The 16,506-nt window shown below is 39.7% G+C and overlaps 1 protein-coding gene across 7 annotated transcripts in view; it reads right to left on the bottom strand.

The window, feature by feature from the left end:
* Positions 1–16,506, bottom strand: part of LOC128609091 (plakophilin-4) — a 149,554-nt gene that overhangs the window by 110,743 nt on the left and 22,305 nt on the right. For 5 of the 7 annotated variants that reach the window (XM_053627459.1, XM_053627458.1, XM_053627460.1 and 2 more), the window contains exon 1: positions 6,923–8,007. The exons of 1 other annotated variant lie outside the window; for it this stretch is intronic. In XM_053627459.1, the coding sequence (XP_053483434.1) occupies positions 6,923–7,040 (118 nt within the window). In that variant the 5' untranslated portion in view covers positions 7,041–8,007. Of the gene's footprint in view, positions 1–6,922; positions 8,008–16,506 lie in introns of those variants that run through there. One more of the 7 variants, XM_053627465.1, reaches the window with a different exon arrangement.

The following is a 16,506-nucleotide window of genomic DNA, read 5'->3' as shown; positions in this document are numbered from 1 at the left end:
AGTGAAGAACAGAAGGATGACTAACCTGTGACATTATCCCATCTAATGCGTACACACACACACACATACACACACACACACACACCTTATCCTGACTTGGATATGGACCTGACTTGTGCTCAGTGGGGCAGGTGACCTCAGGCTGCAGCTGGGGGGAGGGTGACTCAACTCTCGTACTGAATCTCTGAAGTTTCCTGTTGTGCTCTATTAATCTTTACTTACGTTGCTGAAGCGCACAAATCTGTGCTTGGAGGAACGATGATCCGTTTGTTTGGTTTTTTTGAAAGAAGATTACTTTCGAGCTGCGACGATGAGAACACAGTTGAATGTTCATGTTTTAAACAGATATAAAGAAAGAGTTTGGAATGTTTAGAGCCCTCTGCTGCTTGTGAGATGAATAATCTGACAAGCCTTCTCCTTACGCCCAACCAACCCCCTCCCCTCTCGGTATGCCTCGTAAGTCGCCTCTTAATTAAAAGAGGCAGAGCTGAGATGTTATGATGGGGCTGGGATGGGAAAGGAAATCTAGCCAGATGCTTTGACATATCAAATACAATAATAATAAAAGGTCAATTAAAAGTCAGGTATCACTCCACAAACGGTTCCTTCCTGAAATGGGATTTAGGATGTGCCCATACATCTCTCCTCTTCCTGCAAACAAAATGTCCTACAGGTTCACCATATATTAAAATAAATAAATAAATACATTTATAAATTCTCTATTTTGATTGAATAAACACAGTGTCTGACCTGGGGACTTTGAATATCATCGACTGAAACATAACGAGCTCCATAGCAGAAATAGAGCTCCAAAGCCGGCTAAAATGCCCGACACCCCTATCTTACAGGCATGTCCCATCAAAACTCCCTATACAGTGCTTATCCCTCACTAGCTTCGGATTGCACCCTGGACCTGAAAATGATATCAAACTCATAACTGCAACATTGCAAAATTCTCTCACACTCTCTGGTTGCTAATCCGAGACGCACGGAATTCACAAATGAATTGCACGCTCTTGACTGTCTAACTGAAGAAGACAGCACAATGCATTATTAATGAACTGTGTGACTACTGCCTGCTTGGGGACCATTTATCAAGATCAAAGTCAGCCACAACTTTGAATATACACATTATATTATTTATATATATATATATATATATATATATATATATATATATATATATATATATATATATATATATATATATATATATACACACACACACACACATTATACATATATATATAAATATACATACACACATTATATATACACACACACATACACACGTGTACATATATAATGTATATGTGTGTGTGTGTATATATATATATATATATATATATATATATATATATATATATATATATATATATATATATATATACACACACACATTAATTATTATATATATAAATATACATAGATATACATACATATATAGTGTAAATATATACATACACACATACATTATATATATAATGTGTGTGTATATATATATATACACACATATACACACACATTTTATATATATATATATATATATATATATATATATATATATATACACACACACATTATATATACACACATATATATAAAAAATATACATACACATACATATATAATGTATGTGTGTGTGTGTGTGTATATATATATATATATATATATATATATATATATATATACACACACACACATTATACATATATATATAAATATACATACACACATTATATATACACACACACATACACACGTGTACATATATAATGTATATGTGTGTATATATATATATATATATATATATATATATATATATATATATATATATATATATATATATATATATATACACACACACACATTAATTATTATATATATAAATATACATAGATATACATACATATATAGTGTAAATATATACATACACACATACATTATATATATAATGTGTGTGTATATATACAGTGAGGGAAAAAAGTATTTGATCCCCTGCTGATTTTGTATGTTTACCCACTGACAAAGAAATGATCAGTCTATAACTTTAATGGTAGATTTATTTGAACAGTGAGAGACAGAATAACAACAAAAAAATCCAGAAAAACGCACATCAAAAATGTTATAAATTGATTTGCATTTTAATGAGGGAAATAAGTATTTGACCCCTCTGCAAAACATGACTTAGTACTTGGTTTAAAAACCCTTGTTGGCAATCACAGAGGTCAGACGTTTCTTGTAGTTGGCCACCAGGTTTGCACACATCTCAGGAGGGATTTTGTCCCACTCCTCTTTGCAGATCTTCTCCAAATCATTAAGGTTTCGAGGCTGACGTTTGGCAACTCGAACCTTCAGCTCTCTCCACAGATTTTCTATGGGATTAAGGTCTGGAGACTGCCTAGGTCACTCCAGGACCTTAATGTGCTTCTTCTTGAGCCACTCCTTTGTTGCCTTGGCCATGTGTTTTGGGTCATTGTCATGCTGGAATATCCATCCATGACCCATTTTCAATGCCCTGTCCGAGGGAAGGAGGTTTTCACCCAAGATTTGACGGTACATGGCCACGTCCATCGTCCCTTTGATGCGGTGAAGTTGTCCTGTCCCCTTAGCAGAAAAAAACCCCCAAAGCATAATGTTTCCACCTCCATGTTTGACGGTGGGGATGGTGTTCCAGGGGTCATAGGCAGCATTCCTCCTCCTCCAAACACGGCGAGTTGAGTTGATGCCAAAGAGCTCCAATTTGGTCTCATCTGACCTCAACGCTTTCACCCAGTTGTCCTCAGAATCATTCAGATGTTCATTGGCAAACTTCAGACGGGCATGTATATGTGTTTTCTTGAGCAGCGGACCTTGCGCGCGCTGCAGGATTTCAGTCCTTCACAGCGTAGTGTGTTACCAATTGTTTTCTTGGTGACTATCGTCCCAGCTGCCTTGAGATCATTGACAAGATCCTCCCGTGTAGTTCTGGGCTGATTCCTCACTGTTCTCATGATCAATGCAACTCCACGAGGTGAGATCTTGCATGGAGCCCCAGGCCGAGGGAGATTGACAGTTCTTTTGTGCTTCTTCCATTTGCGAATAATCGCACCAACTGTTGTCCCCTTCTCACCAAGCTGCTTGGCAATGGTCTTGTAGCCCATTCCAGACTTGTGTAGGTCTACAGTCTTGTCCCTGACATCCTTGGAGAGCTCTTTGGTCTTGGCCATGGTGGAGAGTTTGGAATATGACTGATTGATTGCTTCTGTGGACAGGTGTCTTTTATACAGGTAACAAACTGATATTAGGAGCACTCCCTTTAAGAGTGTGCTCCTAATCTCAGCTCGTTACCTGTATAAAAGACACCTGGGAGCCAGAAATCTTTCTGATTGAGAGGGGGTCAAATACTTTTTTCCCTCATTAAAATGCAAATTAATTTATAAAATTTTTGACATGCGTTTTTCTGGATTTTTTTGTTGTTATTCTGTCTCTCACTGTTCAAATACAACTACCATTAAAATTATCGACTGATCATTTCTTTGTCAGTGGGCAAACGTACAAAATCAGCAGGGGATCAAATACTTTTTTCCCTCACTGTATATATACACACATATACACACACATTTTATATATATATATATATATATATATATATATATATATATATATATATATATATATATATATATATATATATATATACACACACACACACACACACATTATTATATATAAATATATATATAAATACATACACACGTGTACATATATAATGTATATATACACACACATTATATATACACACATATATATAAAAAATATACATACACATACATATATAATGTATGTGTGTGTGTGTGTATATATATATATATATATATATATACACACACACACACACACACACACACACACACACACATATACACACACACACATACATATATATACATATAAATACACATACACACACACACACACACACACACACACACACACACACACACACGATGACGTCACAGGTCATGAAACGTAACGTTCCGTAGTCTTAAAAAAACAGCACTAAAGCATGTGCTGGTGATACAAAAGCAGCTCAGAGGGGACTAGGGCTGGGCGAAATATCGATATAATATCAATATTGTAACAAATGATTACATGATACAATTTTCTGAGATATCGTTGGTACAGTGATGTAATTTTTTTTACTTTTTAATAATTACAAATGAAATTATACTGAATGGATGCCAGTTATATATTTCACACACAAACACACTCGCATACATACATACATACATACATATATATTTTTTTTTTGGAGAGATTTGTAATGAGCTATTAATCAACATTAATCTTTCAAAATATCAAATGATTTGAATGGCTTCTTCAAGCTTATGAGATGTACAAGTGCCTACTGACTATTCTTAGTTATCTAATCAGTATGTTTATACAGTATTTCTGTAAAGCTGCTTTGAGACAATGTCTATTGTAAAAAGCACTATACAAATAAAATTGAATTGAAAAAAAGTTTAGGGAAAGTTTCCGGCTTTCCATCTGACGAGATAACTGGACGTCCAGATAATTGACGAGGATATACTTCTGACTCGCAGCCCATATGTGGAAATTTCCTGTTTATCTATCCTTAACCAATCACAATCATTCAACCTGACGAAACAACTAGCTAGTGACTGTCTGAGAGTATAACTGTGGCTGAGTGTGTACTCCTTGCTGAGTGTTGAAGCTGACTTCTGCGGATGAAAAGGCAAACACTATTCTTCAGTAACATTTTCTTCAGTTGCTTGCATCTCTTGACTCCTGGTCTTCATTCATCATTTCTGGTCCTTGGGTCTTTAACTGTAAATTCCCCTACAGTCCTGATTGCGAACGATCAAGCGTTCCTGCTCAGACTAACGGTCTCCTTATTCGCCGTCGTGGCCCTGAGGATCTCCGAGCTAGCTGCATGCCTATCACCGGCTTAACCGTGCGTTCAGCTGTGGCCAACACAGAAAGCAACTCGCACTCTAATAAACCTGAAATCCATAAGGGACAAAACATTTAGCTCAAAGTGCTTTGAATTTCTGGAGAAGAAAAAAAAAACTGAATTTAACCTATGAGCTGGATGCTGGCTTGCTGATGCAGTGTGGGTGTATACGTTACGCCTGACGGACTGTGAGAGAGGGATTGAACAGGTCTGAATGGCCCACTCTCATTATGCAGCTTATAGCCGCCTTAATAAAACCTTCCCAACACACACTAGACTTCATTGCTTCCCACAAACAGTGCATTGAATCGGCGGCATAAAAGTGATATCTGTGCGCCAGGCTGCCTTTTCAGCCTTCACTAAACAAAGTCAATACAATATTTCACTCCTGATAAAGGGAAGAAAAAAAAAAGTGATCACTGATGAGCGTTCCTTCAGAATATCCACGCAAACAAATAAAACATGCGACAAACACTATAATCATGAAACAACGTTCAATACCGCCACCTACACAAACCTGAGTGCTGCCAAACGACCGGCTTCAAACTCTCTCAAGCGTAACAATCTTCTACAATATCAAACAAAAATATGCTTCTGTGGTCAGCATCGGCTGCGTGTTTTGTCGAATGATTTCAAGTGAGCACCTGTTACAAGAATCGCTGGTCCCAACTGCTTCTGAGGTTTGGAGTGACGGCTCATTTTCCCAGGAGTAGAAGGTGCAACAATCAGTCTTCTTTAGTCTTGGTTCTCTGTTAGGTTTCAATCCTCAATTTGGCAACGGCACCAACCGTAGTAGTTTCCTGCTGCCGTTAACGCACAGTGATGATGATGGCGATGTCCCGTACGTGTTTGAATCAACGCTGGATGCGTATTTAGAAACAGGATGTCGAGGAAAAGCCGACTTCGGACTGCGATACCTTCGTTTACTTGTCTGTCTTAGTACATTTACAGCAAAATGAAATAACCATCAGAATCAGATTTATTGCCAAGTATGCTTTATTGTAAGTAAGTATTAAGTATTGTATTAAGTAAAGTATAAGTATAAGTATAAGTATTGCCAAGTAAAATTAGTCTTGGTGACACGACAGTACAAAACAGCAACAAGACAACGAAAAATAAATAAATAATAAAAATTTTCAAATTATAACAATAGTAACAACAAAAACAACAACATATACGTTTAACAGTCTAAAATAACTCCAAACCTCAGTAAGCAATATGGAACAATCCCCATTAAACCCACCCACTTAAAATATGAAAACAGTTAATTAAAAATAAATAAATAAATAATAATAATAAAAAGACAAAACAAAACAAAAAAAAAAACCAACAACAGGGAAGGCAAGTCCCACATTTTGTTTTTGAGACCTATTATCACTTTCAGCTCATATTTTCTGACACGTTGACACCAACAGCACGACTCAAAAATCATTCATCACAGCTTCAGATTTCCTAAAAGCAGGAGCTATCGTCTGTTTAATAAGTGTGTGGGAAAATTGACATTCAAACATTTTAAAATAATAAGCGCAAAAGATTTCTTCAAATCCTCTTAAACTCCACCAGACCCTTTTCACAAACGACTACAACGGACAGAGGATGAGGCTGAAGGTAAAAAGGTCTGTGTGTCTGAGTAACATGTAATTAAACGACGTCTAACAGAGGACATGAAATACTATAATTATCCTCTGCATATGTTTGCGCGAGAGAAGAGGAAAGAACGAGAAGGATAAACAACGGTTGAAATATGTTTTACTCTGTTTGACACACCCAGAGGACCTGGAACATCTCCCAGACTCGAGATGATCACACTCACTCACACTCGCACCAGGAAAACATTCCCGCAAGCCTTTAAGACCACTTTAAGATCTACTCGCTTACTGTATTCCTGCACAAATGAAGTCATGAACGAGGAAAACCTGAGCCTAGATCCTCTAAACAGCATTCATACAGATGAAAAGATCCTACCTGTTAAGATCAGGGAGGTGAGGAGGCGTGAGTGTAGAGAGCGACTGATCCTTCTCTTTCCTCCCTGGAAGATCAGAAGAGGTTTGGGTGAGAGGAAACCACCGGGAGCATGTACCATGATGAGCAGACTCACGGTGAACGCTCGGCTAACTCTGACCACCGTTAAGACCTGTCTCTCGGAAGGGCTGGGCTACACCCCGCTCACCAGAGGAAGTACAGACATGTACCACCTGAAGCCATACAACACACTCATTTCCTCTTATCATCATACCCCACACGAACACACCCTTAAATCAATAAAGCACTCCTTCAATGAGCCATGAATCAGGTCACTCAGACGCCATAAAACATCAACCAGCAATAAATGGGGATTCAGCAGCAGCTCTGTAATCTGCGCTGAATCTTGTTCTCGTCTATGGATGCCAAGTTTATTTAAAAAAACGCCGTTCTTCAGTCACTTATGAAGCGCCTCAGCAATCAACACTTCAGTCCTCTATCAGTTCCTACACAATTTATCCAATTGATGAAGTGCATAACGGTGTGCCGAACATTTAAAGACGGTGTTAATCTTGTTCATGGAGTTACGGACTCCGTAACAAAAAAAGCTTACAGATGAAAGGCTCACTGACAGCGAGAAGAGAAAATACCCACCACGTGACTTTCATTTCACTGCAGAAAAGTATTTCTAGTCCTCTGTAGGGCTACTACGATGCGTGTGAATCACGGTAGATAATTTAGCTACCAAACTGTAGCAAAACAAACAAAACAAAACAATAAAAAAAAAAAAAAACGAGTTTGACAATTCTTCAATGCCTACAAAGACAAAGATGATTAATATTTTTAGTTTATTTTACAAAATTATATCAAATCACCGGCATCCATTCAGTATCATTTAATTTGTCATTATTAAAAAGGTAAAAAACACATCACTGTACCAACGATATCTCAGAAAATTGTATCGCGTAATCATTTGTTACAATATTGATATTATATCGATATATCGCCCAGCCCTAGTCCCCTCTGAGCTGCTTTTGTATCACCAACACATGCTTTAGTGCTGTTTTTTTTTTTTTTTTTTTTAAAGAATACGGAACGTTACGTTTCATGACCTTGCACCCCTTCGTTTCCATTCCCATCATGCACCCCTTCATTTCCAGAGCGAGCCGGAAGAGCTTGAGGGGTCTATGCAGCATGTGCAGGCTGCCAAGCCCAGGTCTTTCAGATAGCACACAGTACATTTTAGATACAGTTCTTTCACAATGTGGTTGTGTAATGTCCTGAAACCTTGAAATGTTTCCACAGGGCTGACATTTTTCTCTGATGAATGCTGCTGCTCAAACGTGTCTGAGCGCTGACCGGAGCAGGAGTGCAAATCTAAATCATCGTTAAACTAACATTAAAAGGATTTGTTAAATATTAGATTGGACACTTCAAGGTAGATCTAATGAACCTTTTCTTTCTGTCAAAAACGTTCAACTAAATGAGCAAGAGTGCCCTTTTTGACCATTTTTGGCTGAGATTTCTCAGTGGAATCCCTAATAATAATAATAATAATAATAATAATACTAATAATAATAATAATAGTTAACTAATTTTTGCTAAACAGCTGACAGATATACACTGATTGCTTTTTCCCCCCTCACTAATCAACGCCAAACACTGCCCATTTACCGTGCCAGAAAGTGAGACCGCATTGTCAGCGTAACGTTCAAGCGGAAAAATCGAGTTGAGACAAGAGCCCCAGCCAAAACATTACTATCATGAGATGAGGGAAAGGGGCGGGGCTACCAGGGGGTGTTCAAAACAACTACTCAGCTGTCAATCGTTCCAGAATCATATGTCGATTGGCTCATCTGCGGGTTTTATTGAGGGAATAAAGAGGACTGCTCCGTTTGCGTGTTTTTGAGTGATAAGTGATGTTAAAATGCCGAACTCCTACACAAGAAGGTGTGAAAGGTGGCAGGTCTGTAAAAGCAGGTTTTGGTTTCTGGTGTAATCAGGACTTGGATGCTAAGTGAAATCAAAACGTCTTCACCGAAATATTTGAAAAGATTCATACTGACTAAGAAAATAGTGGAACAGAACAGAATACAGTTTTTACTCAACCATTGCATTGCTCCGGAGGAATATTTCTGTTCTGTTCACATACGCCATATCTTCTAACCCACCACAAGAAGTGCGGGGTCAGAGACAGGGTCAGTCTTCTAGGGCCAGGCAGTGGCACTAAACGCTCTCCAGTCTGGCTCCCATCGACCCTCATCAGCTCACAGACCACTGAGCTGCCATGGTGTAGGAAGTGCTAGGATTACTAAACTAAAACAACACCAATTTAATGAATCAAATAACCATAAATAAGTAATGAGTCACAGTGAATTATCTTAATTGTGTTTAGCCACGTTAGCAATTCTGACTGAAATATTCATGTTAAGTTTGCACAGACGGGGCAGGATGCAGGCGTGGTGCTCGTCACTCACTCCGCCTACACATACAGACCGTGATCTCTAAAACGAGTCCTCTAAAAGTCCTTCGTAGATCTTAGAACTTGGATATCTTTATCATTTACCGTCATTTCTTTAACCTTCCAGATTTCCAGAGTCATTTATATAGTTCCTATTTCACTCGCGTAGCATTTCCCAATCTCCTCACCGTTTATACGATGATGAAGGAGCGCATCATATTTTATCATCTTATCAGATGAGTCGTCGGCTAATCACTGTGCACAAGAAGCGCTCAAACTATTACAATCTCAGAACCGTACACTATACGGCCAGAAGTTTGTGAACACCTGACCATCACAGCCATATGTGCTTTTTGAACATTCCAGATTTTGTCCCCTCTTTGCTCAATACTCTTCTGCGAAGGATTTTCACTTTTAGATTTTGGAGCGTGGCTGTGGGGATTTGTGCTCATTCAGTTACAAGAGCTGTAGTGAGGTCAGGTGCTGATGTTCAGTGAGGAGGCCTGGGGTGCAGTTCATACCTAAAGTATTCAGTGGGTTTGAGGTCAGGGCTCTGTGCAGGACACTCGAGTTCTTTGTTGGAACAGTTTGGGGGAGACCCACATATGGGTGATGCTGTGATGATCTGGTGTCTGGATACTTTTGGCCATATATCAGCATATTAAACGCAGTATAGTCATAGAACAGAACTGCATCAATGTATTTTTAAGGTTTTCAGTTTTCTAGCCGTGACATTTTCGTTATCAAGAGCATAAAGACTCTCACGAATGTGGAAGAATAAAACTCATGGGACTAATCAAAATCATGTGCCTACAGTATATGAAGTAATACATATATAATGTGTACGGTGCGACCAAATGAATAGTCTGTCATTCCTCAATACTCTATATGGCTTGTATACATTGGAACGAAATGTCATTTCTTCAGGACCATGGTGCAGCACAGAACAGTATGCAGGACTACATACAGTCCAAATACAGTGTGAAGAATGGGTACAGACCCTCAAGCAACTACATGTATTTCAGCCTTACAAAAGATTATTAATCCCGGTTTAGCAATCCTACAGCATTAATAAAGCACAGCATTGAAGCGCGTTCGCCCTGACGATTCGAGCCGGATCCGTCTGAACTGAACCAGATCTTATGCTGATGACACAGACCCGGTATCGGACTCTATCTATGCTGTGGGATTGCTAAAGAGCTGTTAAATTAACAAAGCACTAGACTTTATATAGATATAGATGTTCGGCGCTAAGACTTCTCAGTTTTCTTCCCCCATGTGTCGGCGGCTGAATGGAACCGGTACAGAGCCTAAGGTCTGTAACATACACGAAGACTGACTTTCATTGATTAGTAATCACGCAGCAGGAATCCGACGCTCGTTTGTGTGAGATACAAAAGGATAAAAGGCGGCTACCGTTTTACCGTTCGGTCTCTAAACCTCGTGACAAAACGATTACTGGAGAAGTTGAACGTATCGGTATCATTAACCCGAAGAACACACTTCCATCCTGTCCTTTTTGGGGGCTCTGAAATACAGAACCAATCTTTATCGTGTCATAACATTTTGAGTCAGGTTGAAGGCCTTTAAATAACCTTAATACCGATGAAAGCTGTCAGATTCTCTCCCATTCAATGCAACTTGCTGGGCAAAGACAACTGGGACGAAATTTTACATCGCTCTAACCTGCATTAATTATTGATATCAGATCCAAGCCATCTGGACCAATCAAATGCCTGGATAGCTTTGGACATGCCCCTTCATTATCATAAGGAAATAATAAAGTATTTTTCAATTAACGTGATCGCTAAATTTGACTTATTAATGACTTTGGTCATTTTGGGGATTCCTAACATCACAAAAGATCACAAAGCTTTACCAGTTCACTATACGTCTGCTACACTTGAGAAAAAGATTGCAAATCCAGACATGCTGAATATTTGCAACGAATGATGAACCGATACAACCTTTACAACCGAAGATTTGTTTTTCCCATAAGATACTCGGACGGGATGAATCTATAGTCCAAATCACAACATAGTGCAATATGTTTGGTCTGCTATTTTGTAATGGCGCACATAAGCATAGTGGAGTGTACTCTTTTAATCCCATAATGCACTACATACCCATAATCGCACAGTGTTCTAGCACCCTCACTGAGGAATACAGAAAGCTATACGTAGCAGAGCGATAATCAAACCTATGTAAGGTAGAGTATAAAATCTTTTACCTTAGTCGCTAATTCTGTTCCCTATAAAACGTTTTCTTTTGTAGTGTAGTGCTCCAGATTTTCCGTTGCAGGCAATAGTGAATAAAAAAAAATGTAAAAAATCATTTCAAACACAGCATCTATCTGTGATTATAATTATAATCTGATGGAGGGACTGCAGTAAAGGTTTTACATTAACTACGTATTCCAGGCTCCCACTTTCATTTCGCAAGAAATAAACGCCAAAAATGATTATATCCTGACCCTGAAAAAAGGGGACAGAGAACCAATTACACTCGAATATATTTCCAAATATTCTCTCATAAAATCTTGCTAAAGAGAAAGTTTCAGAAAGGAAACTCACTACCGCTTTAATATTAGCCAATAAAGGACCGGCTAGAAAGTGACAAGACTTTGGCAAGTTCATTTCTGACAAAATTTTGCTAAAAATGCCTAAAATCACATTTAGTAAAAACAAAGCTAATACTGAATACACCAAAATCCTTCATATCAATGGCATGCACACTGAAGAACACACTATATCGCCAAAAGTATATGGACACCTGAGTATTGAAGATCCTTATTCCAAAACCATGGGAATTATTATCGTTGTAATAACAGCCTTCACTCTTCAGAGAAGGGTTTCTACAAGATTCTGAAAATGTGGCTGTGGGGATTTGTCCATTCAGCCATAAGAGCACAAGACGTGGGGCACTGATGTCGGGAATGGAGGCCTGGTGCATAGTTGGTGCTCTAGTTCACCCCAAAGGAGCTCAGTAGGGTTGAGGTCAGGATTCTGTGTAACCTTGGCAAACCATGTCTTCATGGAGTGCGATTAGTGCACAGTACACTGCCATGATGGGACAGGTTTGGACCTCTTAGTTCCAGTGAAGGGAAATTGTAATGCTACGGCATCCAAAGACATCCTATACAGTCGTGTGCTTCCAACTTTGTGGCACCAGTTTGAGGAAGAGACCAAAAACATTTGGCCATTTGTATCTCAAATGCAGTCCTTCCAACGCAAATCTTTTTTGATGGCACAACAAAGAGATCTTTGGCCTGGCGGGAATTTTGCCCCACCCTGGACCTAACTTTGGATAGCTAGCTGCAGGGATTGGACTACACAATCAGGAGAGAAGTTACCTTTGTGCAACATTCATTTTCCAATGATTTTCTTTTGTACATCATCACTGATTACAGATCTCACATCTCAAACTGTAACGATGAAAAAATTGCTGCATGTTAAATCGGGGCCTTTGGGAGCCTACACGTTCCTCGCTCATCTGCTTCGTTCAACTCGGCCGTGAACGAAAATCCTCTCTTGCCGAGCGTCACTTTGACAGCTTAGATGATTTCAGTGCTGCTGTACGCTCCATCAAATGAAACAGCGGGCAGGGAATTTGCATGACAATCAGCACAATATTGGACATGTTGGAGCCGCACAATGCAGCTGTCCATCTCCCAGTGAATCGCAACGCCCGCTCAGTGCTCACGCCCCCCTCCCTCCCTCCCTCCCTCCCTCGCTCGCTCGCTCCGTTCCCCTCATTACACTCGGAGACAAAGTGTCTGGCTCTGAGTGATCGATTCGTCCTGTAAGTAGCAGCACCGGCATTAGCGTGGCACAACATTTATCAATAGGACATAAGCTTTCAGTTCATTACACCAGATTTAAAGATAAGGCAGATGGCACTTGTGATGAGGACTGCTGTTCAAGTGGGTGCATGCATTATCACTTCACATGTGTAAAGGCATTGATAAGGTCACTTCTATTGTGGCTTCAAGAATCTACAAAATCAATTACAATCAACTCTGGTAGTCTATACTGAAGTGACGCCCTTCTTCCTGTACAGTGAGAATGGCCACTTGGAACACACTTCAGTGTCATTTTTCAATGTCAAAACCAATGTTATATTGTTGCACAATCACTGATATTGATCCATCCATACATCCATCCATTTTACAGGCTACTTATTCTACACAGGGTTGCGAGGGAGCCTGGAGCCTATCCCAGGTATACCAGGTAACTTGGGGCACAAGGCAGGGGACACCCTGAATGGGGTGCCGACCCCATCACAGGGCTAAATCGCGCACATTCACATGCCACGGACAATATGGAAATGCCAATCAATCTAGCTACAACGCATGTGTTCGGACTGTGGGAGGAAGCCGAAGTACCTGGAGGAAACCCCCCAAAGCACGGGGAGAACATTCAAACTCTGTGCACACAGGGTGGAGGCAGAATTCAAACCCCCAACCCTGGAGGTGCAAGGCAAGACTTTTATATAAATGAGAAAAAAAAATCTTAATTTAATAATTAACTGTGCGACTAAGCAGCAAAATCTTCTTCTACCATAGATTTATTAGCCGTGTAATTTTGTACGTTTACAGATTCACTATACACTATATGGCCAAAAAAAAAACAAAAAAAAAAAATCACACAATGGTGTGATTAGAAGAGAAAGGTAAACAGGTGGACCGCACAGCAGTTACCCTGCACCTCCTACACCATTAAGAAGAAAAGGTTTTCACTGTGGGCACCCAGCAAAATCTAATTTGTATTTAAAGAGCTAATAATGTCGTCTCTCTTTGTTAGGCAAGCAGGTAATAAAAACTAGAACGGTGCTTTTAGTGCAAGGTTCTGCCCATTGTTATTCTCCACCAAGATTCTGACTCTTAAGAAAAGTAATGCGATAACACAACAGCACTCACTATGAGTAAGACTACGGACGACCTCAAGACTCGTCCTAACAGATTCATTCGGTTTAAAGCAAGAACAAAAACGGTTACGACGACATCCTGCCTTTCACTATATGTACCTCCTTATACAAAAACAGAGAGACGAACTTACGCCAAGTGTTCAAATTAACACTTTGGCCTTTAAAAGCTTTTTTTTTGTACGGCTGCGAATACCTTGCTGAGTCGCTGCTACATAACTGGCTGACGTGTTAAAAGCACTGAAGCATGGTAAAGGAGTAAAAGTGTGTGAGAAGTAATTTATCATCCTCCTGATGGCCCCCGAAAACTGTCTAGTTCTTCAAAAAGGAAAGACGTGAACGTATCTGATCTGCTCAGTCTGACAGCAGGAGGGAGAAAAAGCAGAAGATACGGACAGGAATTAGTGATACCAGTATTAACGAGAGATTTTCAGAAAGGTTTACTGAAACATATGGTTTCAGTTTTGCCTTAGAAGCACTTTGCTTGTACAGCTGATGAAGGACTTTTGCCCGAAACATCCCATTTCTCTGGGAACTCTGTGTACTATAATTCATTTTGTGTTACATTTACTATTATTACCAAAAGTACACTTCTGTTACTTCCTGGATTCTTCTTTGCTTGACTGTGGCAGGGTTGCTGGAGCCAGATGGGCTGGTTTCAATATTTCAGACACTGACGATCTCCTGGGATTTTCTTACACACATACACAGCCTCCAGAGGTTATGCATAATGGTGCGAGAAACAAAAACGTTCCACAGCCGGAAGCGTCTTGTTGACGAGAGAGGTCTGAGAAGAATGGCAGACTGGTTTGAGCTGATGGTAACGCAACTATTTACAACTGTGGTGAGCAGAACAGCATCTCAAAACATGCAACACAACAGATCAAACCTTGAGGCGGACAGGCTATGACGGCAGAAGAATACTTCAGGTTCCACGCCTGTCAGGCAAGAACAGGAAGATGCTTTGCCTTTCCCGATCTTCTGCGGTATAGGTTTGGTGAGCCATTTTATACATGAAGAAACGTAATGTATGAGAAAGTGGGCAACAGACTAAGTTCCCTTGGGCTGGGTGATTTGCAAAGGAAGTGCTTATTAAGTACTCTGTGCATCTGAGTGCATGAGGTTGAGGTCAGCTTCAGATCCATGACCACCTCCATGCTGATGAGCTCAGATCTGCAAGATAATTGCAGGGTGAAAAAAAAAAAAAAAGAAAAGAAAAAAAAAAGATTTATCAGCAGCTCAGGTATATTTACATAAAGCTGTAGTAGCAATCAAATGCTCATTTTTCCAGGTAGTGTTTACTTGTGCCTCCTAACACTCGTTCCCAGTGCTGTGTGGTACACTAACAATCCCAAACACTACAATCACCTGGCTGTCGGTGAGAGAGGAACTAACAGAAGACAGCATCCAACGCATACACGCAGGCTTTTCCTCCATCAGAAACTGGTGTATTGACATACCTAGGACTCTCAAGGACTGAACAGAATCATTTTCACAAGTCACAACTGCCTTTCTTTTCATCTTTCTGTATAACCAAGGCAATGACGGGTCCTTTTCACACTCATGTCTCAGACGACAAGAAACACAAATGCTTCCACTCTTTTGGTTTAAAGGCCCCTTTTTGCAGCATTTTCCATACTTTAAGTCACTGGCTCTCACATTGGAGGCCCTGGTCTCCCAGGGGGTCTGTGAATCATAGCTAGAGGGCCCGTGATGTTTTTTATTTTGTTGGAAATCACAGCCCACCGTTATCACAGTTACAGTGCTGCATAGAAGTACTTACCCATTCCCGATTTCTTCCATTTTTGCATATATGCCACACTGAATTATTTCAGATGTTCAAACAAAGATCAATCTAAAACAAAGACGAGCTTAGTAAGCACAAAATACGACACGATATGATGCGATCAAAAGAAATTCCAGAAGAGATGAGAATGAAAGTGATTTCAGCGTTACAGCAAATGCAAACATTTCGATGGCTCTGCAATTCCAGTGAACCACAGTGAGAACCTTTTATCTCCAAAGGGAGAAAACTCCACTGGAATAGTGGTGAATCTTCTCAGAAGCGTTCTGCCGACTAAAAGTTCCTCCAAGAGTGCATAAACGACTTGCTCGGGAAGTCACATATGAACCAAGACAAACATCTAAGGAACTGCAGACCTCGCTCGCCTCGGATTAGGTCAGCGCTCGTGATTCCACCATT

Source organism: Ictalurus furcatus, chromosome 6 (genome assembly GCF_023375685.1).
Source record: "Ictalurus furcatus strain D&B chromosome 6, Billie_1.0, whole genome shotgun sequence".
Taxonomy (NCBI): Eukaryota; Metazoa; Chordata; class Actinopteri; order Siluriformes; family Ictaluridae; genus Ictalurus; species Ictalurus furcatus.
The sequence above is the reverse complement of the archived record's forward strand: the minus strand, read 5'-3'. Positions and strand labels throughout refer to the sequence as shown.